Source organism: Patagioenas fasciata, chromosome 3, assembly GCF_037038585.1.
Source record: "Patagioenas fasciata isolate bPatFas1 chromosome 3, bPatFas1.hap1, whole genome shotgun sequence".
Classification (NCBI taxonomy): domain Eukaryota; kingdom Metazoa; phylum Chordata; class Aves; order Columbiformes; family Columbidae; genus Patagioenas; species Patagioenas fasciata.
Window position 1 is genome coordinate 5,486,822 of NC_092522.1, and position 26,992 is coordinate 5,513,813.

General features: G+C 37.3%; 1 protein-coding gene across 2 annotated transcripts in view; it reads left to right on the forward strand.

Moving 5' to 3' along the window:
* The window catches only part of SLX4IP (SLX4 interacting protein), a 76,946-nt gene that overhangs the window by 27,742 nt on the left and 22,212 nt on the right, over positions 1 to 26,992 (forward strand). For both annotated transcript variants that reach the window (XM_065834749.2, XM_065834750.2), the window contains exons 4-5: positions 8,737 to 8,826; positions 11,720 to 11,843. In XM_065834749.2, coding sequence (XP_065690821.1) covers positions 8,737 to 8,826; positions 11,720 to 11,843 — 214 coding nt within the window. The remainder of the gene's footprint in view (positions 1 to 8,736; positions 8,827 to 11,719; positions 11,844 to 26,992) is intronic.

Here is a 26,992-nt window from a genome sequence, read left to right on the forward strand (position 1 = left end):
GTTTTTGCTGATCTGTGTTCATTTTGAAATACCACGTATTATCTGTTTGATTCTGCTTTTTCAGCAGCAAGATTTAGAGCATCACTTGTTCACTTGCAAAGCTCATGTTTCTTCCCTTGTACTTGTGTAGATAAAGCACTGATCAGTTTGTTGAGCTTTCCTCTGCTTTATGTTGACTAAATATGCTACCACTTAACAGAAGGATTTTGTCCAAAGGGTGTCACCTTTGTAATATGCTTTTTTCAGAAGTGAATCACTTATTTTCTTACGTTATTTCTGAAAAACATTTCATGCCGTTCTGAAACTTTCCTGGCTTTGCTTTGTTTCAAAGACAGATTAGTTAAAATGCAGAGTTAAAAAGTACATCTTTTACGCACTTGGAAAATGTAACACTTGAACCACTTAAGCAAATTTAACAATATTAAGAAATTTGGCTGGCTAGTCTTTTTTTTTTTTTTTAAATAAATACTTCTGCTTTATGTATTTGTCTTAAAGTCTGAGCATGTGTACTCAATGTATCTTTAATCTGTTAAATTATTTTGGCGTGAAGATTTAACATCTGCAAATATTTTATATTGAAACATGGGCTGCAGATGTCTGGGTTGGTTTTCTGTTGCCTCCTGTTTCCCGCTTAAGTAGCTGTGTACTGCGGTAGGTATCTTCATGGAAGGGAGTAGATTTTAGAGCAGGTGAGACCCTGTCTCTTAGTATAAAAAGGAATCGGAGGCATTGTGAAATTATTGCAAAGTCGGGGAGCATGGAACAATTTCCTGCATGGGACCTGCCCTCACTTCCCTGTTGTGTTTTTGGGCAAGGGAAGTCAGCCCATCCCTGCAGCTGTTGTACAGTAAACTCAAGAAATATGTTACTGGATGCATCATCTGCTTGAGAACCGCTGCTCCCTTTATCTTAGTTAAGTGCATGTTACTTTACCGAACAAACATTGTGGTTTCTCTCTTCTTCACCTTGCAAAAGTTTTGTAAATCATGTTTTCCGTGCTATTCAATGGCTGGATTTATTTTGTCTGGCAGAGTTCACATCAAAAGATATTGAGGGTGTGGTGTCTTTGTATCTTAATTTTTATTGCACTTTATTTTCTAGTCATGACTAGCATATGCAGAAACAGATAAAATCGGGTGGTACATTGCTAAGCTTCTCAGCTGTCCTGTATGTTCTTTTCGTATGCTTCACAAATGCAGCATAGCTTGCCAATACATACTTGGTAATCTTTTGTTATACTTTAAAGTTTGGCTCATTAGTATTAACATATAGCATGCAGAGCATGTGAAAACCTGTGAAAATTATTTAACAAGTTAAAGGTCTGAAAAAAGCCCTTAAGTGTTTTTATTACTGGCTCTAATTTCTTCAGAAAATTACATTGTCACTTTACTGTTCGTGATTTTTTAGGTTTGTAAGCAGTTTAGTTGTCAGTGCTGTTTAATGGACTTTAATGAGCAAACCCTTTTTTGTATTATGAATCTAATCATTCTACTTGTTTTAACCTATTGCTAGACCTGTGGTAGTTAGAAATGGCTGAATTTGATATTAAAGTTAGTCACTGATAGCAAACGAGGCGCTTTTCTGATCCATAGTGCAGAAATCAAAGGCAGTAGTGATCATTGTTAGGGTCACCAGTTCTCAATACTTAATATGATGATACCCGTTACTGTAGTATCTGATCATTACAAGATTAATGATTCAGATGTGCGGAGCTTTTTGTACAGGGTGCAACCAAGTTCCTTTGTCTTTCCACGTGGGTATGAAACTGAATCCCAGCACTGACTTTCTAGAACCACAAAGGACATCCCAAATTCCAGTTTAATATGGCCATGACAAGGCTGTTGCTCTCGTGAATAATTTTCATAATACCAAACTTCTGTTGTTGATAGCTTAGGGTAAGCTAGGTAAGATAGCTCAAAGCTTTATCAGCACCCACTCACCAAAGATCAGGTGATACAAAATAATGTGCTACCATGTGACACTCTACTGGTGTGTGCAAGGCCAAGAAATGCCCTTTACATTTATAATTGAGAATTAACTGCATTTAAATACGCTGCAAATATGTTTGGCTATCTAACATGGCCTCACCCTCCCAAACCCAAAGTGTAATAAATGGAGGTTGCTGCAGAGATTAGTATTTTTTTCATGGCTTGCCTAGCTGTGATTTTACAGATACCACAGTTTCTACATGAATATTTTATGACAAAAGGGTGGAAGCAACTTGTTAAAATCTTGAATTATCTTTCTGTTTTCTTGCACAAATACAGTGCTGCTATTTCTGTTTTTCTGGATGAGTTCTGACACAGGCAGGGACTTGGTTATATATCCTTTGAAAACACTGTTGAGATTGCACTGTTACTTGGAGACTTTACCCTGAGGAAAAACTTGCTTTTTGCAATTGTTTGAGCTCCAGCTACATGGCTCCTTTCTATACGTAGGCTATACAACCTCCTACGGAATTGGAACCAGACCAGCATAGATTGACAGCCTAAATTAAGCCTAATTCTCACGTGCAATTTAGGCCTCTTTTTCAACATTGTACCTGATAGAGCGGTTCTCCTAGACCAGTTCAGATGTTTAGATTAAGTAATTACTGCTTAGCCTCACTGTGGGTGATGAACTGAAGGGCTGTTAGCACTGAAGCATTCTTGCATTGCTAATAAAAAAATGCAGATCCTTTACCATGGCAGATACTTAGGGTGTTCTTGACTTGTTTATTATGATCTGTTGATTTGGGTGGTTGTCTCACAATTACGTGCTTTAACAGCAGCATATTAGTCCTTGATTTGAAAATCTCCAGTATCAAACACAGGTCCATCAGATTTGAAACTGCTTAGATTCTTTACATTTTCCTAGGGGTTGAATAATCCACATATTTTTTTTCTCACCTCTGTCATTTCTTACATTTAATATCCTGTTTGTCTGCATCTTCTAAGAGTCTAAGATGTTGCCTTGATGTTGCATCCTAGTTTATTGTTGTGTTCTCAGACCATGTTTCACAAACATTTGTCCTAAAGGCTTATTCTCTGCTTGCACTTGCTTGGCATGGGAACCCCTGAATGTGATCTTAATACTCCTGTAGCTCACTGGCTGAATTTTCACATACTACTTCTTTCGTTCGACTGAAACTAAACCACCAGAAAACTGAATGCTCCTCCCTTGAGGAATTTCTCAGACACGAAGTATACTCCTAAAAAAGCAAGCCAACCAGTTGCGAAAGATTACTTAGATATAACTCATATTCAGCTTATAAAAGGGTAATTTCCTCCCTGCTTTTGGAAGGTCTGAATGCATTTTAGGCTGATTCCTGCTGAATCTGTGTATAATTTAATACAGCTATCTTTGAGGGTAGATCTTGAAGCTAGAACTCCTGCGCTATTGCTGTTGATCAAGTACAAGCAGCTGTGAATTCCCCGATACTGTAGTGACTGGCTCAGTGTTGAGGATGGTTTTGGGTTACAGCTCATCTTCTTGGAGCCAGGCAGTATTTATAACAAACTACATGATTTTCAAAATTTCCAGAACCAAGCAGTTCTTATCCAGAATAGACAGAAGGTTAAGAGCGGAATTTCCTCCCCACCCCCCGACTTTGCTGCTTAATTCTTGATCATTCTGAGGAATGGACTTTGATCATAAATTCTTTGAGGGTTTCTGCTTGTGGCTTCTCCTGGAGCCTTCTCTCTGCTCTGTTCTGTACTCTTTCTGAATCAGCTGGTAAGAAATGGTTTTATAATCACCAGTTACTCTTGTCCAGTGACCTACTCATTAATCTCATGACAATAAAACCAATCTCTGGTGACCTTTTGGTTTCTATACTCTCTAGAAATTCAAAGTTGAAAAACTACCTTGCTTTCAACAGTAACTGTAGGGGCACTATTTCTGTGTCCTACAGTTTGAGAAACTCTGTATATTACCTTGAATCATACTGCTCCTTGACACGCTTGTAAATGAAAGGTAAATTAGTTTTGTGTAATGACAAAATATCTCCTGTGCTGTACATTCACCTGCTTAAATGATTTTTGCCTCTTGTGATTGCTGAAAAATTGAAAATCATTGATGCTAAATGTGTAAACAAAAGGAAGACGTAGCATTTTCTTTGAGGTCAGAAAGGTAAAGGAGAACAAACTTCTGCTTCTAAAAAAGCCTGGAAAAAGTTTGTATATGTATCTGTAGTCATAATGTAGTTGGCACAGTGTATAGGCCAACAACTAAATATAATTGTACTTAGTGCTGTAGATGTTTGAACTTGCCTAAGTGAACTTAGAATGTCTACTGATTTTAGAAAGAATTTCAGAAGGGTGGAATATATTAAAATTTTCCTGTTTATTGTAAGAGGAGATATTTCACAAATGCTTTCTTACTTTTTTCCGCTCTCCACAAAATCTCTTAATCATGCTTTTGGCACCTGGAGGCTGATACCTGCTACAAAAGATGCCTTTGGAAGCCCTTGCAGCATTGTCTCATTTTTGAGAGATCCTCAGGAGCTAGGCTATTTTTTTTAAACTATTGACATCATCTGAGAGTCAAATAAAATTGTCACTGTAACGAAATATTACAATTTCCAGGGGAAAAAAGAAACAACCCCTGTTTGCTTAGTACTAAAGTTTTACAGTGTAGGGCATGCTTCTCTCCCAGTAGAACTAGGAAACGCTCATGGGGAGGGTATTGTCTTTCTGTAGACCAATTAATAATATAATAATTAATAATATTACAAACTTCCAAAGCTTTCTGTACTACAAAGACCATTCTGATCTGAAGCAGAGACAGCAAACTTCAAGCTAACTCCTGCTATGATACTGAGGGTGTCACCTGTGTTTGCAAGTATCCTCCTGGAGAGTAAAAGCATGTGTGACAGTGGCAGCCAGCTAGACTCTGCTCTGCCTGCCCTCAAAAGCTGCCCAAACTGTCACATATTTCCTTTTCAACTAAACTTCAATGAATTCTGACCCTGCAGCCGCGTCTACACAATAATCACAGAAACGGGAAATGCTAATGTGTGTCTAGGGAGGCTGGCTCGGCAGTCCTGTCGGGTGTAGTGATACAGCACACTTGGAGTGATGGAACTCAATACACACTCACCATGTTTATCCGCAGCATCCCAGATATTTTAGTTTGTAACGACTGTTTTTATGTTATTTGAAGTGATGCAATATAAAGAAATGAGAGTACCCATGTAGAAGCACCCTGATTGTAAAAATGAGTGTAGCAATAAAAACTACAGGGTGTTTCAAAAAGGTGGACCCGATTTCAAAGATTTCACGATTGAGTCCATCTTTTTGAAACACCCTGTATTTGTCTGGGCCTATCTATTCATTAGGAGATTTGAGATAATAAGAATCCACCATCTCATATGTGCTTATCCAGGGTCATGGTTTTAGCAGGTTATGAGCAGATTACCTTCCTTGGCTGATTTACCACTTAGCATTGTTATTCATTCTGTTTATGCGACGTGTCTCATTTTCATTTCCATTTGCAGAAACTATGAAGTGTTTGATATATTTGTATAAACAGTTTGATTCCCAAAAATGTGTTCTGAATTAGATGCCATTACTGTACAACAGTACACTAACAACATTCGGAGATTGTTTAAAGCTCTTTGTTTAATAACACAGTGAACGATATTAACCTGTTACAGTAAATAAATTAACATTAAAAGCCAGTTTGTAAATACAAAGACACTTTGAATTCTAAAATTATGGAGGGTATCAAATTGGCGCATCTGTTTGTCTTTAATTTTTCAGTGAAATGTTGTTCTAGTGATACTTGACAAAAGTGTTTCCTATCAAATCAGGTGTTCACACCTGATAATCATATTATAATTTCCAGTGCAAATTTTGAGATAGATTGCAAACACGGAATTAAAAATCTCTGTTCTTTTTGTTTTCCTTTCAGTTACAGTACCCAGGAGTCATGAGTTGCTTCTTGCAGCCACTGTGACTGGAAACACTTCATTTCCTCTAAAATAAAAGCTAGTATTTTCATGGCATTATATGCTTTCAGAATAAAAATAAAAATTATTTAGAAACTTTTATAAGATCATATCTATAAATATAAACAGTATACTTTTTTCCACTTCCCTCTATTCCACACAATTATTTGTATTGGAATTTAGTCTGTACAGAGAACTTTTGCTACTGGAGCAGCCAAAGCTGCACTGTGCTGCTTAGTGTAAATATCATACGTAAAGCTATACCATGTGGAGGCATATAAAGTATAAATACAGGTGGAGGATATCCAGTGTATAATTTCGGAGTGCAAAGGAGCCTGCATGGGAGCTGTCGCTTATATCATGTTTATGGTTTAGGAAAACTAGGAGGTAATGAGACCCAGAAAGGTCTGTGTATTCTCTTACTCCCCTTATTCCTTTTGGTCTGTGTTACACTTCCTTATGTCCTGTCCCAAAGCTATTCTGATTGAGTGGTAAAACCGTTGGCTTTTTGGGATTGAAATAGTTCCAGGCATGCTGTCTACAAGAAAAGTGTTCCAAAACTCTTCCATTGGGAAAGCTTGTCTACTACAAGGATCTATGCATTGCTTATATGTAGTTGTTTTTCTTTGAAGTACTACAAATGTTTCATCTGTTCCAGTATATAGTTTCAAGTATTATTTGTTATTTTCTTTTTTGCCAATTGTTTCAAAATCAGCAAATGAGACAAATGTTGTCATTCAAAAGAAATAATTACAATCATTATCTCTCCTTGAAAAACAGGTCTATACTTCACATCTGTGTCTATACATAAAGTTTCTGTAGTCAAGAGAAAATGATGCAAGTTAACATGTAGCATTTGATAATTTGAATTTTCTTGATGTATCAAAGACTTGTTCGTTGTTGTAAGTGCTGAGCCATGAATAATTTACTGGCTTTCTCTTTATAATATGCAGTGTCTGCTAACTTTGAAGTTCAGTAGTCAACTCAAAAGTTTGCTGGAGCTGACTAATGATTCACCAGAGATTTCTGAGAGATATTTTGTCATCAATTTAAAGCTTGGAGAGGTTTGCTGTTGCAGCCATCTGGTAGTTCTTGGTTCTCTGGAGGAAAGAGAAACCTTTTGATAAAATAGATCAAAGCATTCTGCTCTTTCAGTGACTGATACCTATAAGTAACTTAGAAGTTTCTCAAGATATTTTCACCATGCCTGTCTCATTTGCCAAACTTCTGCATTCTAGTTACAATACAATATTGGTCATGAATTATAGTTTTATTTTATTTAAATCATTATTTAAATACTTCTGTTCGTGGATAATTTACAGATCTAAGTGTTTTGTAAACTCAGAGGTATGTAATTTACCAAATACACTGTCACGATCAATAAAATCGATGCTAAATCTTGTTCCTTATCTATTCTAACTGAATATATAATGGTACTCTCAAGGGAAGTGCTTCTGCTATACCATAAGCCCAAGATGTAAATGTACCTTTTAGACTGTAGGCGATGTACAACTGTAGTGTAAAAATACATCTCATAGTATTTCTATGACTGGTTCTGTTAGCAATTGGAATTTTGACATGGCATTTACAGATGTTTGGCAGTGAAGAGCAAATATGGAGAAGGTTAGGACAGGAACTGTGCACTACAACATCCACTTGAAACAAGACTAATTGAATGCTGGGTTGTACCTAGACATTTGAGATTTGCCTGGCATTGGGATGTTGTTTCTATTCCAATCAGACATTCTGGACATACGATTGCCATGACCGCCAGTGTCCAGCCTTCTCAAAGAGTTGAGCTTATTGCATTGTAAGTGCGGCACAAGCAACCGAAACAGAGTGATGAAATTGGCTTTTACCTTGCGAGTTGTTTAGTTAAAGGATGTCTGAGTCATATTTGGTGCTGTGTTACAGTAGAAGAAAGAGGTCTGAGTCATATTTGGTGCTGTGTTACAGTAGAAGAAAGAGAACACAGAGGCTGGTAAGGCACCATATCTCTGTATGCAAAGCGAGCAGTATTCTCTTGCTAGGGGTGAGTTAGTGCAGAGCAGAACTAAGGAGATGTGTTTGTGCCATTATTTTAGAAGGTCACTGCAACGATTGAGGCACTGGTAAAAGAAAAGAATGGCACACCTTGTATGGCACACTGTCCTTAATTAAGGCCTATCAAGGAATTTCCAAAATAGTTGATGTGGCTTGGGATGTAGCCTGTATCATCCTAATAACTATATAGTGTTTATAAATAGGCTAGCCTTATTATCATTTAACCATTCCAGGGATAGTATTGACTAAATAACAGATGCCAATGAATATTAGGCAGTTACCACAAGTTCTTCAAGCTCGCCATTCTTTTTGTTAGGTAGTTTGGAGAGAGGAAAAGACTTCTAAAAAGGCTGCATTTTTAAGGACTTAAAATGCAAACTAAGTAATTAACGTGGTGCTAAATTACCAGAAAATAGAATTAAGGGATTTTGGTCAAGGAACAGGTAATTTTTCTTGTTTTTTGTTTGTTTGAACTCAGATTTAGAAGTGACATATAAATAACGCAAGAAAATTCCATGTACTTGTGCTTGTTGTTTAACTTTTCAGTGAGCTATCAGTGTCTGGTGCTCTTGTTTCACCTTGAGTCCACAAACAATGGTAAATTTGTAATTCCATACTTCATAATCTTCTGCAGTTTTATGTTTTCCTGCTGTATCTCTGAGTCAGATGCATACACTTACCTGATTGTTTACCTCCTTGTCTGCTCAACATTTGCTTCCTACCAGCTACAGTTGAATGTTTTTTTTCTTCTTTCTTTTTTTCAGTGTGGGAACTTCGCTGTTTTGGTGGATGTTCATATTTTGCCTGAAGGCTCCAGTAAAGACACCAGCTGGTTTTCAGATCATGAGAAAGAGGTACAACAAATACCAGTGCTACTTCAAAAGCTTGTGGCTGCAGGGAAAAAGTTGGATTGCCCTGAACTGTTCATGTTTTTCCAGTGTTATGAGAATAGTGTGAGTTAGAGCTACTCGTCAACGGTTGCTGTGGGACCCCAAAGTGCTTTTGGGTCGCTAATGACCACTTTCAATTTCCCTTTTAATTTTTAAACTCTGTGTATGTACATAAATGCATGTGCACATGCTGTTTTGATTCTTCGAGACTGAGTTTTAAAAGCATATCTCATGAGCGTTGATAAATTATCCTGAATCATATAAACCAGATTATGACAGGTATGATTTTGGCAGAGCTTGTTGGTGAAATATCTTTCTATCAATTGTTTTTTCTCCTTCTGAGAAGTGTGAATGGTGTTGCATTTACAGAGTGCAAGAAAACATAACGAGTATGCATGATAAACAATAGTCGAACCATAGTATCTTATGAAAAGAAACTCCTAGTCTTTATTTCTAATTATATCATTGGAATGTCTTGTCAGGAGATGATATTTTGGAAAATGAGTGCATCAGTGGCCAGCAAAATTATGAATTTAACTTGCATCAGATTCTGTGTGATTTTTGCTGCAACCTTGTGATGAGTTACCGGTGGGAGTTTTCCCCTATTTTGGTCTGTGTGGGAACTTGAGAAGCTCCCTATTGAAAACGAATGCAAGACATGTTTCAAATGCCTGTGGACTTTCCCGCAAGTCTCCGTTACGGTAATTTTCAGCAGATAGCTTTCCTAATAATGGCGTAATTAACTTGTCACTACAGAGCATCCCTGTACATCTCAAACTAATATGTTTAAATAAAATTAAAAGAAACAATAAATTAATATCCTGAGGGAGCGAAAGCAGAATGTTTAACAGCATTGTGGTTCATCCCCTTTGTGCTTTATTAAGCAGCAAAAGAAGAAAATAGGGGAAATATTTTAGATTTTTTTTTCTGACTAAATGAATACTCATTCCCCCTTCTATTTAAAACCCGTTTTCCTATCTCAATTATCTGATTTTAAGTGTTTTCAAAATGTATCTTGTAAGGCTGCCAAAACAAAAGATATGAATTTCAGGAAATTAGATCATGATTGATTTAATAAAGAGGCATGACAGGGCAGCATTCATTGCATTTCTGTGACCGCACATTTTGAGCGAAGTACAAAGGTTGCATATTTTCGACAACTGAGAAGTGCGGTTCCAATAGCTTTACAGTTCGCTTCCTGAAAGTCCTAAGCAGAGTCTTTGTTAAACTGAGAAGAAGAAGGTCAGTAATGTATTGTAGGTATATTAGACCTATGTGGTTTTTTTTATAAGAGCTTTTACATATTCATCACAAGCAGTTTTCTACATTTTTGTTGTTTCCAAATTCTTTAAAACACTAATGGTGGTACAGCCCTCTTTGCTTGTCTGTGGGAAAAGCAGATGCCTTAGACCCCTTGTAACACAAACGCAAGTTCTGCTTATCCCCTGCTCACCCTGGATGAAAGTCAGTGGCCGCCGTTTGCTGTCACATGTTGTGTATGGATCCATCTTGGAGTTGCTGTGAGATGCAAATTGATGCATTTGGGAGATTTTCTTTCTCTGCCCTTCAAATTTCCCTGCTCTTTCTGTCAGTCTCTTTTCCCCTGAAACAACAAAGTTTTGTCTTTATATTTTGAGAAACATTTATTAAACTGATTTCTATTCATACCATTGCTATGATCTCTCCATATGCATATAGGAGGTCTCAGTTACAAGTTCTTTTTAGGGGTGGAAAGTCCACAGAAACAATTCCCTTGAAGCTTGCTCTTGTTTATACTTTTTTAAATATAGGTCTATATAGTTCTTTGTGGAGAAACATTTAAATAATCTTTCCATAAGCATAACAGCTAAAATATTTTCCATGTAAATTAAGGAAGTGTGTGCTAATCTCTGTTGTTGCAGAAGGAACCGAATGCACGTGATGTTTCTGCTTTCTAGACCTTTTCCTTCTAACCTGAATGCATCGGCCTGTGAAAGAATGTGTAATGAGATCACTTTAATGAGTTGAACAGAAGAACGAGGAGATCTAGTATTTTATAATTGTACTCTTCAGGCAGAAAGGAAAATGTATTTCTTACCGTAAGAAGAAGAGAACTGTTTGTGGTTGACCAAGATATGGGCACTGCTTTCATTTGGAGAAATACGTTAAAAATTTGTTGCTCTGTGCACTTTCTAGATTAATCAAAAGTAAATTCAAGCCAAGATATTTTAATTTAGATGGCACTAATATAACTTTGTCTATTATCCAAACACTCTAAAAAGGTAAAATGGTATTTTTGTGTGCGACAAAGTATCATTTCTGTGAGCACATAGTTAGGCACAGTGGAAAATGAGAATACTGAGGGAAAAGTGTCAAATATGTGTGTATATATTCATCCGAAAAATCATTCTGGTATTCAAGAGATTAATTTTTTGCTTTTACTCCAAGATTTTTCTATGGTTATTCTGGCTGGAGGGTTTGTTCCTCTTGAGTTGTGTGTGGTTTTTATTGTGCTTTGCTGCAAGAAGTATGAAAGACATGAACAGTTACGTGTAGGAGCAGGAAAATCAAAATGAAGTAGAGAAATTAGGTGATTTTTAGGTTATTTTTACAAGTACTTTTTTCCTAATTGCATACAAATGAAACTAATTTGCTGTTCAAAAGTTAATAGTATTGTAGTATTGATAGTATTGATTCCTCACCCTCCCACCGTGCTCCAAATTCATTTCCTAAATTACGTGCTTCTCACCCCTATGTAATTCCTCAGAGGAAAAAAAATGTTTATATGAAAGGGAGTGATTTTGCATTGATTTCTGTTACATATCTGTGTTCATGTGTTTAAATTTAGCTCTAAATAGGCCAATGGTTACTCTTTCAGGAGGTTTGCACGCTGCTAGAAGAAGTTGTTGCTTCACGGGTCAAACACTACTTGGAGGCACCTAAACAACGCGGTCAGTGGAAATCAGTGGAACATGCACCATCTGGTCCTATGTTTCTTACTGGTAAAATATATTCTTTAACTTATTGTGAAATAAAGTATAGTGGAAACTGCTGTTCTTTGTTTTTAACGTGAGAAATTTGCCATAGGGAGAGCCAGTAAGCCTGAAATAGCTGGTGTTTGGTTCTGAAATTGCTTCAGCTCTGTTACTGATAAAATTCAACTTTGTCTCATTGAAAAATGAACATAACGCTTGTACTATTAGTATCAGAGCCTATAATTTGAATTGAAAAGAATAAATGGTCAAATCCAAGGTCCTCCAAAATTGATGGAAACCTTGCAGGTTTGTTAAGTTTGTTTCCATTTGAAGATTTAGTTTGAAAGTTTTTATTTTAGAAATAATAGCTTCTTCCTCTTCTGACAATCTGTTCATTATTAATATATGCTATGTTGTGATAAACGGCTTTTTTTTCACTGGTGTTACTACAGGATGGCAGTAGCGTTGATGGCCTTGGGAGTAATTATTGTGTGGTGGAGAACAGGAGTAAGACTGTTTACCTACTTGTAGCTTAGATTTTTCTGTACGTGAGGGTGGTGAGACTAATAAGTGCAATTTTTAAACTAAAGATAATGATCGCTATGGCTTGTGCTCTAATGTTAGATCATCTTTCAGGTGAAATGGCTTGCCAGTTTAATGTTATTTCACTAGCTGTTCTGGTCATTGTGGTGGGTTTTAGAGTCTATAGGCTTATCTGTTGGTGTTATATCACATAAGCAATCTATTTTGAAATAGTTCTTAGGAAGTAGTGTCTTTTTTATTGCCAGCTTGGAGCACCTTATAAAGTAGCCACAGAAAAGAAGGGCTGCAATAGTAAAGCCCTGTGTTGCCTATGGTTCCTCACATTTCCTTAAATATATCTTGAAACAGATCTGTACTGAAATATGAATTCTGTAATTAGTGTATTTGCATACTTACAATATACAATCAGTATCCTGATACATTTTTTTTTAATTCATTGTGTTTCATATTAACAATTTTAGTTCTGAACAAATTCTTTGCTTCTCAAAATGTTTTCACTTATTGAAAAGGTATATTCCTGTAGAATTCTAGTTGATGGTTACAGCTTTAAACACTATCATCAATATTACTGAGTAATTTTAGTAAAGAAAGCACAGGTTAAATACTGCGCAGTTGGCTTCTTATTGCAAAATTTTAGGCATATATGGGAACCAGATTGCAATGGCATGACAGGAGGGGCTTTTTCCGCCCGCAAAAACATAATACCGCATGAGTAAAAAGTGCTTCAGGACACTGAAGGCTTTTCAAACCCTTTTCTTCCTTGCAAGTTATAACTACAGTTTATCCCTTTAAAATAGTATTAATGTTTATAATATACATGAGCTTTCAGATCTCTGTACTTTTCTGGTTTTGAGGTGACAAATAGACTTTATTTTAATGTGAAAGCAGAGAGATACTACGGAGGGTGGGATCAGAATTTCTGAGATTTGTTGAGCTTTTTATGTGTTTTCTTTTACCGAGTGGTGGTTTTTGTTATTTATTTTTTAAAATTTTCTGCCTCACTAAAAATTTGGTTTTCAAAATCAATGATTTTGTAAGATAACACTGCCAGATATCATAGTTGTTTTTAAGGATGTAGACAGATGCAACGCTAATGTGAGGGTGTTCTTGAGATTTTAGAGGCTTATTTTCTTTTATATCACCAAGTTTTCAGTAAGGATACTGGTACGTTGCCCACCGTTGTGAACTGATCTCCTGCTTCACTCTTCCCCTTATTTCCTGAAAATGAAAAACTTAGATATACATTTGAGGAGGTCATCAGGAATATCTGTAACAGTTTTAGATTAAAGGATATTTACTTCAGATGAGGCAGAATTACTGTTCTATCAGTTCTCTGCGGTTAATCTCGCTGTCATTAATTAACACGAAAGAAATAAAGGAAGAAAACAATCTGTGATAATGAACATTCATGTAGAACTTCATTTCCAAATCCACCTCTTTCCTTTTCTTTCAGCCTGCCTTGCTCAGGGCTGTAATTTGTAAGAAAGGAGTGCTTTGTTCACGGCCAAGAATCAAGTTTATTCAAGTTAGGTGCAGGTCTGTTCTTACCTGAGAAGGAAATAGCAGAATAGGTGGGTGTTCGGCAGAGCAACTGGGACCCTTTTAGGTGAGCCACGTGGCTAATAGTCTTAAGCAGTTTTCATCACTCAAATGGCTCCAAAACCTCCCATATTTCCCCTCACAGATTCTGTTTGCACAGTACAATGATATGTTTTTGTGTTTTTTATCATAAACAGATGAAGTGCAAGATAGCTGGCCAGTGTTTGGCCGGCAGTGTTTTGGAGTACACCAAGAAGTGCGCGGGTTTGGTACGTGGGTAACTGCATATATGTGCTGTAGGTGCTGCTGCTGAAATGTTTAAGCTTGCAGCTATTGTTGCATTTGGAGGTTATTCCAAGTTTCGAGCTCTTCAGACTCTGTGTGGTTTCTTTTGCTCAAAGTTATGCAAGTCTCTGTCTAGAGTTTCACTGCTGTAAAACCCCCACTATTGCAAGGAAGAGTGTATCTCTAGAAGGAATATTAAGATGCTTATTAGCTGGTTATTTACTACTTCAAGTATCCCAAGTCAGCACTCCACCCGTATTTGAAGGGCCAACATGAGTTTCCTCTCCACATTGCAAAATGTATTCAAAAACTATTAGAATCAGAATTGTTAGACCAGTATTAGCAAGATTTTAGAGTGCCTCTAATATCAAAGCATGTCATATTAGGATTTTCTTCAGAAATAGAAGCCACGCTACCGTACTTTGATGAGCAAATCTCGTCCTGCTGCCTTGATCTGTTGAGCAGAGAAGACTCTTGTTAAACTGGCTGCCATAACTATTTTTGAAGAGAAAATTTTCACCTATCACAATTTCTTTTTAGTATTAATGTTATATTATGGTTTGTATTATTTAATACCACCTTTCAGTTTTGTGGCATATATTCAAAATATCCATGCATGTTACTTGTTAATTTACATTTCTTTTTCATTTAAGTTACACCCACCCAGCAGCGTGTGGTGGGTCGCATACCATCTCATTAGGAAATCTGGGGGTGTTACATACAGGAGAAGAAAGAAAGAAAGAATGGAAAAATGGCAGAAAGTAGCCAAGACAAGCAAGTTCTTCCTATTCTTCCTTCTGTCTGAACAATTTCCCCACCCCTCCCAGATGACCAGTATGAACAATTTGCCAAAGTAAGCTTTAATTTAGTCTTTGGATATAAGCTTTGGTATAAACTCTCCATTTCCTGTGTTTAATTAATGTCCAAATGTATTTGATGTTGGTTTGACTTTTTTGGTTGGTTTATTGTTTTAAGAGAAAATTGAAATTGGGTAGAATTTCAAATATTTCATTTTCCCTGCATCTGATTTTCATGGCCAAAATCAAGCAAGGAGGGTATTGATCAGGTATGGTTCACTTGCATTATTTGAAGTTCAATGAATGCAAGTCACCCAATAACAAACCCACGTATTAATGGATTTCTCTCATTCATTAAACAAAAATCTTTACTTCACTTTACAAATGTATGATTTTTAAAGTCAGTACTTATGTTTTTATGCACTGTATGTTTTCACTTTGCACCACTTGCGCTACTCAATATCAAATACTTATTTTTGGTGATGATGTCAAGCATCTCGGTGTGTCGTAACGCTCACTCACTGTAGACGTATGTGAAAAGCAGAGCCTGGTTTTTCATGTTCCACAGGAGATGGCTGGTTTGGATTAATAGCTGAGAATTAAGTAACAAGAGGACTTGAGTGAAGATAGTAAATGCAGGAGAATAACCAAGGAAGGACTGTAGAAAATTAAGGAAAATGGCCAAGTTTACATGGGCATAGAGGAAAGAAAAAGGAAAGAAAATATAGCTGAAAGAAATGTCCATGTTAGAAATGGAAGGAATGAAGAAGGTATCTTGTAAAGGAGGGACGAAAAAGTTAACTAGGTTTATCCTACAAGTAATTTTCAGACCTCTTCTCATTCCTTCCCCAGCATCCTTGCTGTTTTTCTTGGCTTGAGGATGGAACATTTTTGCTCTGATTTCAGAGCTTTTTGTTGTACAATCTCTTCTACAGTGCAAATAGTTAGAGAGCATGCTGTCACATGGCACAGAGAGCTCCCAGCTTGATTTTTATCTGCTTTCTCTGGGATTGTGTATTTTTAGTGGTTTTAACCTAGTTTTCTTAGGAAGCGGGGCTTATTGTGGTCATGTTTTGTCTGGGTGCATCTCGCCATCCATCTTTTCCCCCAGTTGCTTTTTGCGAATGTGTTTGAACCTTATGGACAGGTAGAAGTCTCAGAAACTACATTTTCAGACTAAGTTCCGATAAACTTTTAAAATTAGAAATTGGAGGAAGTACAAGCGCTGTTATGAATAGTTCAGCCTTACAAAGATCTGGAGTCAAAGTTCACATCTTATTTAATATAGAAAAATGCATGAGATGCAGTTTCATAAGAAAATACTTTTCTGTTCTACTTATGAAATTATTTGCTTGGCTTCTGTAAGCACACCAAAAATATACAATAAATCATGATAATAAATATTCCAAATTATTACACATTTGCTTCCATTTGAACATTATGGTGTTTTTAAGGAAAACAGCCTTCTCAGACTGCCCTGTTCTGCTTTAGAAGTGTTCACTGATATTGTAGAACGTGCTATGTGCAAGACATTCGTAGGGTATATTCAGCATTAAAATGCAGTAGCAGCCAAACTGATTTATTCCCACCCCCCCAGCTGTAAATTCTTACTCCTCTGCTGTGCAACAGTGATTTGTTTGGTTTTACCTAGAATTATTTTACCTATCTTGCTTAGAGAGTAACTCCACAAAAATTGCATGGGTGCAACTGGAGGGAAAATAAACTCTAGCAGATAAACTACCAGAGGAGACTGGGGAGGACAGAAGCCTTTTAAATGAACTTTGATGTTTAGAGTTGCATATTGTAATTTCTGTCTCAAAAGAATTATATCGCGTCTTCTTTACACTACCAGGCTCATTTATGATTTGTGGCCTGCAGATTTTTGGTGAACTTTAAACTTAGATTAATCTGTGTGACAACAGAGCCCCATAGATCCCTGAAGTATGCAGGAACTTATGCAATAACTTATGAAAAATGTTTTGATTGGTATCGTGTACTCAATATTTCCCGTATTTGCTTTAGATTCCTTTTTTTCCCCCATTTTTTTACAGTCAACTAATGGGGAATAATGGCCTTTTTTTTTTCCTACCAAAACATTTTTCTTCTTGAAGATTGATGTTATATGTCTGAAATTTCTTTTTTGTTCTTTTCGTGGGGTAGAGGATATTTGACAAGAAAAAAACCTCCAGACTTATCACTGTTTGGGCATTTTCTCTTTAGTGATCTTTTTTTTTTTCTTACCTTAGTTTATAATTCAATAGAATCAGGTAAAACTCCAAAAAGGGCAACAAAGATGATCCAAGATGAGGAAATCAAATACAGGGAACATACAAAACGCAAGGAACAGTTAAGCACAGTAGGACTTTTCAGCCTGGAAAACGCACAAATTAGGGAGAAGGCAACACAGATCTACAAAATCATTTCTTCTCTTCCAGGTTAAGAACAAGAGAGCATCGAATGAAGGTGTTGGAAGTGCTATGGTAGTTAGCAGCCCTGTGGAACTCTTCACTAAAAGATAAAAAACTTACGTTGAGTCCACAAGAACATGGGAGGGTGATCCAGGAGGGGACAGAACTCAACGAATCTCCTTTGGTTCAATGAAGGACTGAGCTGAGAGTATTGGGGAAATAACCATTACACGCTGTGCTCTTGTATTTAGTTTCCCCTTGTAGCCATTTATAACAACTTTTACAAGCAACGCGTTTAACTCTATGAACCTTTGATCATATCCAGTGTGATCTTTCTTATCACGGTACTTTTCTGCAAAAAGCCTGCACTGTAAACGGAAAACTCATTAGTATAACATATCCAATAGAGTTGGTGCATTTAAAAGATTGTCAGAGAACTGTACTTTCTAGACAGAATAATCTACCTTTGTCTTCCTATTACTACACTGAGATTTGCAGAGACTTTAGCACTTGAGCCCTGTCTTACATGGCACGTTTGCAGCTGCAACACACGTGGGTTGAACGCACTCTCCTTAGTTTTTACTTCTTCCCTAGTTGCAGCTCCCATGCGAAGTTATTTATGCTCTTAGATAGGAAATGAAATAGCACCCTTAATAAAGTGTTATATATAGTTAGTATTGTATTGGAAAGAAATATAATTTATTTAAAGCAACATGAGAGTTGTTTGATTTGGTGTATTTTTGTGAAAAGAAAGAATTTGGCATTGGTTTTGCAAACAGCCTTGACCTCTAACCTTTAATTAATATCTGCCTTAATTAATTCTGTTTCTTTCTCTTCCATCTCATCTTTTTGTCTCTTGTTTAAATATTTTGTGAAAATAAATTAAAAATTACAATTACTCTTAGGTATGTGTGTTTGCAAAAAAAAAAAGTGTGTTTGTATGCAAAAGTGTTGACAGCTACTATCTAGTATACCTACACAAGCATAAAGGTCTTTCTATAGCATCCGAGTAGATCTGCATAGTAATTTTGCTGTTAGTACTTGGGTTTATGCAAAGACACATATTTACGCAAATTGAAGTTTATCCTTGGAGTTTCCATTATATAGTTAGGCAAAAAATCAGTATCCATTGATCGTGTATTTACCAAGTGGAATTATGTCTCCTTTTTCAGTTTATAAAAGCTGTCTAGAAGTGAATAGGCAATTAATCTCTCTCAGTTAAAAATGAAGTTTAGGATACTAGTTTGATACAGATGTTGCAAGTTAGGAAAGATGAACCCCACCTTTAATTTCTGATTTGATATTCATTGGAGAATATGATAGTGATTCTCCTCTAGGCCAGGCAACATCCAGCTACTTTTGAAAGAGCTCTTAGCCTCATCTGAGTGTTCCTGAAGCCTCATCGGGGTGTTCCTGCTCCAGCAGGGGGATTGGACTGGATGATCTTTAGAGGTCCCTTCCAATCCCTAACATTCTGTGATTCTGTGGTTATCCCAAAGGGGAATTCAGCAGGTTTGGAATCCACGTGGAGTGGTTTTAAAAATCTGTCCCTAATCACTTACGGTTTTTTATTTGACTGCCTGGTTCTTTTTGACAACGTCTGTTCCTCTTGCAGGTACTTTCTCTTATGTGCTCTGCATAGTCTTTTAAAGCTTCTGTGGTCACCTGGAACAGGAATGCAGGGGATGGGATATCAGTGTACAGCTTCCTTGGATCTGTTTTTTTTAAGTGCTCGCTGTTTCAGTTGAATTTTTCTGAAGACTTTAAATGATCTCCTCCCATCCGTTGTGAACGTGGCAAATAGGATTTCCGCTAGAAGCATTTTATAGACTCTGTGGTCTGCATTTAATGCTCAGATTCCTTGTGTTGGAATGTCTAAAATACCAGAGACAAAATTATTTGGTCACTACGACAGACCCGACCTCCCTCAGCTGTCTGACCTTCACAAATATGCGTGTGGGGCAGCTCCAAGTCTGCACTGCATGCAATAAGCTACAGATAAAGAACCAGGTTCATCCTCTTCTGGTGAGGGCAGTTCAATATCATACATGCATTCTGCAGAGGCAAAGCATTTGCAAATAATGTCTCAATCTGGTCATATCTTTTTGTGCTCGGCTCAATTTTTAGCGTAGTATGAATACGCCTTTAGGTTTTCATTTTTCAGCTTGTGTATGTAGGATTGCATACATTACCTGGTAACATAGATAGTATTTTTTAGCAAGCACGTAAATGTTTGCATCAGGACCATTGTCAGCATCGTAGGTTAGAGGGGTTTTGTATAACTGCATGAGAGGGGAAAAATAGCTTGATTTAGTAAAAAACCCAAACCAAACCCTACTGTGAAAATACAGATAATGAAAAGGGAAAGATTATTTCTAAGGGGAAAACACTGTATATATATTTTTTTAATTAACTATGTTTTATAGCTGCTTTTGCCTTTTTTTTTTTTTGTTAATGAGTTCAATTGTATATTAAATGAGATTAAAAAATAAGGATTTGATTTTTATTTAGAGATGCAATGTCAGGTTCCTTTAAAAAAAAGAGAAGTAAGTCATCTTTATTAACTGTTTCTAAAGAGAGCAATATTGTTTTGCTTACAATGTAAGCGAGAAAGAATAGGGATTTGAAATAAAACCTAAAAGAAATATGATTTCCCTCAAAATGTTTAGAGGAATTTACTTAATTGCAACCAGAAGTTTGACCTGGAAGTGTAATGTTTTGACCTTTTAGCTGTCTGGCTTCCTAAATGTGTTGTTTTGCTCTCTTTAAACTGTGAGAAAATCTGTTTTCCGCACCTTTAACCCTTGCATTCCCTAAAAGTCTCAATACAAAAGTCCCCAAACTATCACCAAGCCCAAGAAAAAGAAAATTGTCATTACAGTTTAAGGAAAAATATCATTATAGATGTGTGTTGAACATTGATGTCCATTCTATTTTCATTATAACTAGAAGTAATCGTGGGTGTAATTTCATGGTTAAATATGAACAGGAATTTCTTTTAAACATTCCATGTTACCGTATTACACAAAATTCCATTGTGGTCTTTTGTTCTTAAGTTTCATTATCATATGACAAAGGTAGGGAGAAAATAGAGCTTTTAAATTGCAAACATTTTTGTGGGTTTATTTATATTTGGAAAATTTTCATAAGGCTTTACAGAAATCTATCCAGAAAGCCAATTCCTGAGAAAAATTGTGTGCACTTTCTTTGTGTAAGTAATTCAGTGAGTTATGTGCATTTGATTCACTGCTGAAGGTTCTAGATGCGTTGTGTTTATTACACACTGAGTATTTCCATTGACTCAAAGGCACAGGTGGCCATAACCAATCTACACCAACAAAGCCACCTGGGCCTTAATTTATCAAAAACATACAGAAGTAAATAAAAATGTAGTAGTGCAGCAAATAATACAGGCTTTTGATTGCAAAGTAGGAAAAATGTCCAGTGCAAGCTTAAATATGCATTGTGGGTATAGTAACAGGGCTTGGTGTATTCCATCAGCTTCAGACTGGTAAGAGATACTCTAATGCAGAGGAAATTACATTTATTCAGAGAGAAACATTCTGCCTTTGAAATATTCACTGTACAAACCCATGGGGAACAAAATTCTTTAAATGACAAAGTTCGCCTTAGAGAGGATCAAAGGTGACAGCCTTGTATTTGTTTACAGAGTATCTTTCTCTTATTGTTTTAATTAAGATACTTAGTTTTATATTTTGTGGGCATGCATGTGAGTTAGAGGATCTGGGCAATGCCTGTCTGTCCTTTTCTGTTGTCTTCCCATGGCACCAGACAGGCTCATGGTGTTCGGTCTTCCATATATTTGTGTTAAAGACCTTAAATGTATTATTTAATATTGAGAAACAGCATGTTCTGTGTGCCTTTTTTTTTCCCTCCACTTAACATCTGTTACATTGATGCCAGAAAGTACCAGATACTGAGCTGAGTAATTCAGGTGCATTATTGAGTAAGCTAAAATGAGCAGTTCGTTACAAACGCGTTTGCGTTGGGTCTTCAGCTCTTTGCGCCACAACCAGCACCTGCTTCACTGCCAGACCTGAGCGGCGCTGATCGGATGATCACGCTTATGGGTTGTTCTTGGTCTTTTTGATTTGCATCAGAGTTTGTGAGAGCAGAAACAGATTGAGACTTATTTGGAAATAGAGCCTTTCAGGCAGCGGACTTAATTACCATCTATTTGCCAGCATTTGAAAAGAGAAAATAGACTAGGCTGCATTGTGATGACTTTCCACCTATTTGCTAAGCTCCAGAATTTCCTTTTGTTCTGAGTTATTATAAAGCCAACGAGAGTGTGTTGTGTAAAATGACAAAAACCCGCAAACCTCTGGCACAACTGACTTTATTCAGACAGCAGAATGAAACACGTGCTGGTTCAAGTCCACACGTGTCTATTAGAACTCACTTTCTTTTGAAGTGTCCTCTAGATGACAGGGTAGAAGAAAAGAGGAGTCATGACCACCAACGTCTACCTCTTAGCCCCACTGGGCTTTTCTAACAGGATTCCTCAAAAAAAAGAGATACAAGAACATTTATTGCTGCCATATATCAGGATCAGCTTTGAAGAAAGGACCTTTTCACATTCATACCATCATTTTAAAGTTCTGCTGAAGGTACCTGCTAGTAACTTTTCTTTCCTTCTCGTTGTCTCCCATCATGTCTTCAGCTGCAGTCTGTCAGGCTTTTTTCACCAAATCCTTAGGTTTTGTAGCCATGTGGTGCAATATATTCCTCATATTTTTAGTGATGCTTGCCTAGAGACATGGTTACTGGTAGAAGATGAAAGTCTTGTCAGCTATGGGAGCTATAGGGTTAAACACCGTTCCTCTCGGGGAAGAAGTTTTGCAGAATTTATTTCCTATTACCAGAGAAAAAAAAGAATAGAGCCTGAAGATCTGTGAAGGGTCTGATTTGCTTTATTTGAAAGTCTTTCAACATTGTAGTATTGGCACCCACACTCATCTTGTTCTAATGAACAGTAAGAGGAACCCGTCATGTCTGTTAAGTTCTGAAAGGCTCATTTCTACATTTTGGTTGGATTTTTGTGCTAGAAGAGACTTTGCTTTGTAGAGGTTCCTGACATTTAAAATACAAAATCCTCCCTTTCAAGTATTCCACGGCATCAAAAGTTTTTGTGAAGCTCATGGACGACGTTCTCAAGGAAAAAAACACAGAGGCTGAAAGGACATATTTTCTTTTTTTTGGAAGAGTCATGTGCTTTAAAGGTGACTGGATTCCCTCGTGCCCTGAAAGTCAAACTTGTCACCATCACAGTGTCTGTGTTCCATTTTAGGCAGAAACTGAGGAATTCAGTGGTGTAAGTAAGTGACATTGCTCCGTTTGGATACAACCCTGGTCTGGCCAGCTTGGGAGAGATGCTCAGCTTGATGTGCAAATGGAAATGTAAAAAGCTGCTTCGAAGAGACTTTAGATTCTCCTCTGCTGCTGACTTGTCAGACAGAGTTTACCACAGAGTTTGTTTTCCAGCTCTCTCTGGCTTCTGGCTGGTAGCAACTGGTGCCTTTCTTAGCCTTTCTCTCAGTTGTCAGGCTCATTCCAGTGGTTTAAGAAGTCCAGGCACGTGATTTCCTCTGGAATCCAGTTTATGTGTTCCGAACAGTGAGGATTCATGAATAGCTTGCAGTTCATGTGTTAAAGCCCATCACATGCAATTAATAATATGGTCATTGAGTATGAGGTCTACGAAAGGGTGAAATCAAATCTTGTTTGCTATTAGTAAACTGTTGTCTGTGGTAATTGTACACTGACCATCAAATAAATTGCTTTATGTTTATCTGCTTGAATGCCTTAGCAGGTGCTGCTAGCTATGATTGCTTATACATTATGGATGGCTGTTGAGAGACTGTATCTTAAGACCTGTTTTTCCAGGACTGGATCCACCTGTCCCTCTTCATCCTGAGTGTTAGTGGGGGGCCAATGCTTTTTCTCCTTCAGAGGTGCTGTGTTCGCAGGACCTGTATCAGGTGCATTTCTCATCTTCCAGCCAGATGGTCTCGTACATGCTTTTCATCTCAGTTTTTTCTTCCAGAGTACCCATGACAAGCAGGCTAAGAAATGCCTTATCCTGGATCCAGTTTGGACAGTATAGTTCTGATTTTGGAGTGAATTCTGCACTTCTGCTAGAGGAGAGCCCTACAACCTTGTTTTTGTATTATATACAATGGCTCAGTCCAATTTCACTGTTATTTCTCATATCCTGAAGGTTTTAGACAATGTGCCACTTCCAGCTATTAGAGTTCTGAGAGCAGAGAGGATTCTGCTGGGCATATTTCATCCTGTCTTGATCAGATTCTTTTAAAGGTTAATGTCTTTTTCCAGTCAGGGACTCTGTTCCCTGACAGGAGCAAAATCTTATCCCCACATCCTTGATGGGACAAATCTCTCACCTATTTATGAAGGCAGCTGGCCTGTGTTCAGAAGATTTAGCAGGTAAAAGAATAGCACTAATACTGATGAAATTATGAAGGAGGAAGGAGAAAAAAATCAATAATCTGGTTTTGTCTCTGCTGGTCAACTTGCATCTGTTGTGCCTGGTCTATCCTAGACTTTACCTTAAATTTACATCCCAACATTTGATTTTGAATCTCTTCTAAGTTAGAAATGGTGACCTGCTGTGGAAGAAATGAACAGGTACATTTGTTTGGGGGAAGGAAAGCTGCACAGTTAACAGTAGGTTTAGAATAAAAGGTTCCTTTTCTTGTTTTGTTTTGTTTACAAACAATCAGGAGTTTGGGTTTGGTGATGAATAATTTTAAGTGAAGACATGATGGCTAAAAAGCAGTGTAATAATATGTCTGTAGAGTACTTTGAAGATGAAAAGCTCCATATACTGTAAACATTATTACTAGTATAGCTTAATCTATGTGGAATAATTAGTGGAGATTTTTAAATGTACAATATAGTATTTCAGAAGGTGTAATGCACTTATGCATTTACTTTCCCATTGTAGCATAAGATATTAATCCTCTTATTTTTGTAATATCTGCATGTTGCAATAATTTACTTTGTTGTTACTTTCCAAACACAGAGACAGTCCTAATCCAGAACAACCTGTCAGGAATGTGAAACATCTGGGCTGGGAAGAAAAATAGATGTTTTGTTGGTTTTTTTTGGTTTTTTTTTAAAGATGGTTTAAAGATACGGTGCGATGAGAAACAGGTACATGTGACATATGGAAGCGCTGGGGGGCACTTGGCCTTCTTAGGCTTGCACTGCGGCTTTGAAGGAGACTCAACTGAATTTATTCGCAGAGCAGGTGCTGGATCGCGCGGGGCAGTGAACACCTGCCAGGCTGCTCCCGATAACCCGGCAGCTCGGAGGCGTTTTCCCATGCTCTGGCAGAACGGTGCGGAACAGCCGTGGGAGAGACGGCTTCCCGCTGCTCCGCGCGGTGCCACAGCCTCTGCTTGGCACCCGTGTGGAATCACCAGTCCGCTTGGCTCCGACTGCTTCCGAAAATGAGCGGTGCTGGGTGGTTTCACAGTAGAGAGTCAGTGGCTAAAGCTTCTCGGTGGTGTGGGACTATGAAATATAACAAGCAGGCAAATTACCATTCCATTAAAAGGCAACACGCACTGGCGCGAGTTCAGCTGAAACTGAAAACCGAACTGTGTTTTTTCTACAACCACTTTTATTCTGTCACATTTTGAATTTCAGGTTTCTGTTTGTTTTGCTTCTTTTTTGTTTTTGGAACTTGGATCTGATGATTTAGGTGCGCAGTTTTGAAATAAGAAAAACAAAACTCAAAATCATCACCAGTTTGATTTCTGCTTCTGTGTTGGTAATCTACGAACAGAGCTTTGTCTACCTTGCATGATGAAGAGGAAATGGAAGATTGAGCCAAGTGGGTTTGCTGAGCCTAAGATCAGTGACATTTCTCTCTGTATTACTGACTGCAGAACAGTGTGTGCAGCTGAAGGTTAAAATTTCTATGATGTGCTTTATCACTTGGTCTGTCCTTCCAGACATCATCAACAGCAGCTTTTGCTCCTTGCTGAGTGTACACTGACCACATTCTCTGGAGCATAATCCACAGTTTGCCCAAAGCCAACATTAGCATATGCTAATATATGAACAGCAGTGATGGTGGACAGGTCTGGAATTGAGAACAGACTTAGACTCATACTGAGTAACTGTGTCAGATAAGAACATTTTCTTGTGGGACTTATTTTAATGTCTTATTTCATAAAGCAGAATGGTTAATTGGATATTATATCTTTCTTGAAGGAAGCAGAAAGAGGATATAACCGTTTTTTAGAGTTCTGCTGTAACTCTGGAAACTTTAAAACTAGGGAAGTTTTGCAAACTCCAGCTGACTATGGATTAGGTCAGATGTTACATACAAGAGGGTTTCAAAACCCTGTGATACTTTGAAAATACAGGTATCTTGAATGTAACATATCTTAACATTTTCTCACAGTTAGCAATAAGTAACAGTAAATCATCAGTTCAGGCTTTTTCCGCAAAGTCAAGTAGTAAATAGTCATGGAAATTAAAATTATTTTCTAGTGTTAGTCCCTCTGGGCTGAGCTTTTTAGCTCAAGTGCAACTCCCTGTGAAGGTTCTGTGATACTTTCAGACTTGAGCTGACACTGCAGGAATAGTGTCAAGGTGTTCTGATCTCTTACTGAATTACCTATTTTGTTAGACGTGAGGTAGGTGTTCCCTTCCAGAGAACAGTTGCTAGCTGAATCCAGGGCCTTGAAGAGCAATTTGAGACTTTGTTCAGGCGATTAGTCAATCAAATATGATGAAGCGCTTAACATCTCAGAGAATACCAGGATAGCCACAAAGAGAATCAGATGTACATGTCACTAATGCATAAAAGAATTTCAGGAATTAAATATTGCGCTTTACTCTGAAAAGCGAAAGATTCACACTTTTGTATTTTAAGTTCTCAAAAAAAAGCTATTTGGAATAGCCCAGACAAATGGAGGTGGAAAGACTCTAAATATTGACTGTCTATTTGAAGATTTGTTTGTAAAGTTGTACTTTTATCAATGTTACTTTTTTTAGCGTTACAGAGGTCACACTAATTATCACACTAATAATTTATTTATATACAAATTCCTTGATTTGGCTAACACTACTAACTGCTGAAGAATTGTGGATGCCAAACTGGAAATAGCTAAAAGTAATTTTCTTTAATTGTGCTCGTAAATATGCGTTTAATAAAGCCGGTGGATTACATCCAGATTTTTTCCCTAGCGCTCATCATTTTTAAGGGAAGGTTCAACTTGTCGCATCTTGACTCGATCTCTAAAGGGAAGTCAAATTTTAGGTATCTTCCCGAGGGGAAAGAAAAAAGATGGCTGATAAATTTCAAAGGGATTGATTGCGATCAATAACTATAGTTCTTGATGAGAGGTGATACTGAACGGCACATGCTGGTGAACTCCAGGAGATCATATACAAATAGGAGAGTTGTGGACTCTGCAGGAGAGAACGTGCATTTGGGGGCTTATTCTTAGAAATAAGTCATGCCTTGGCGCTTGCTCAGTAGAGGCTGAGACTGGAACAAACTTTTCCTTACTTCTTTTTTAATTAAAGCTTTCCTTCTTTCTAA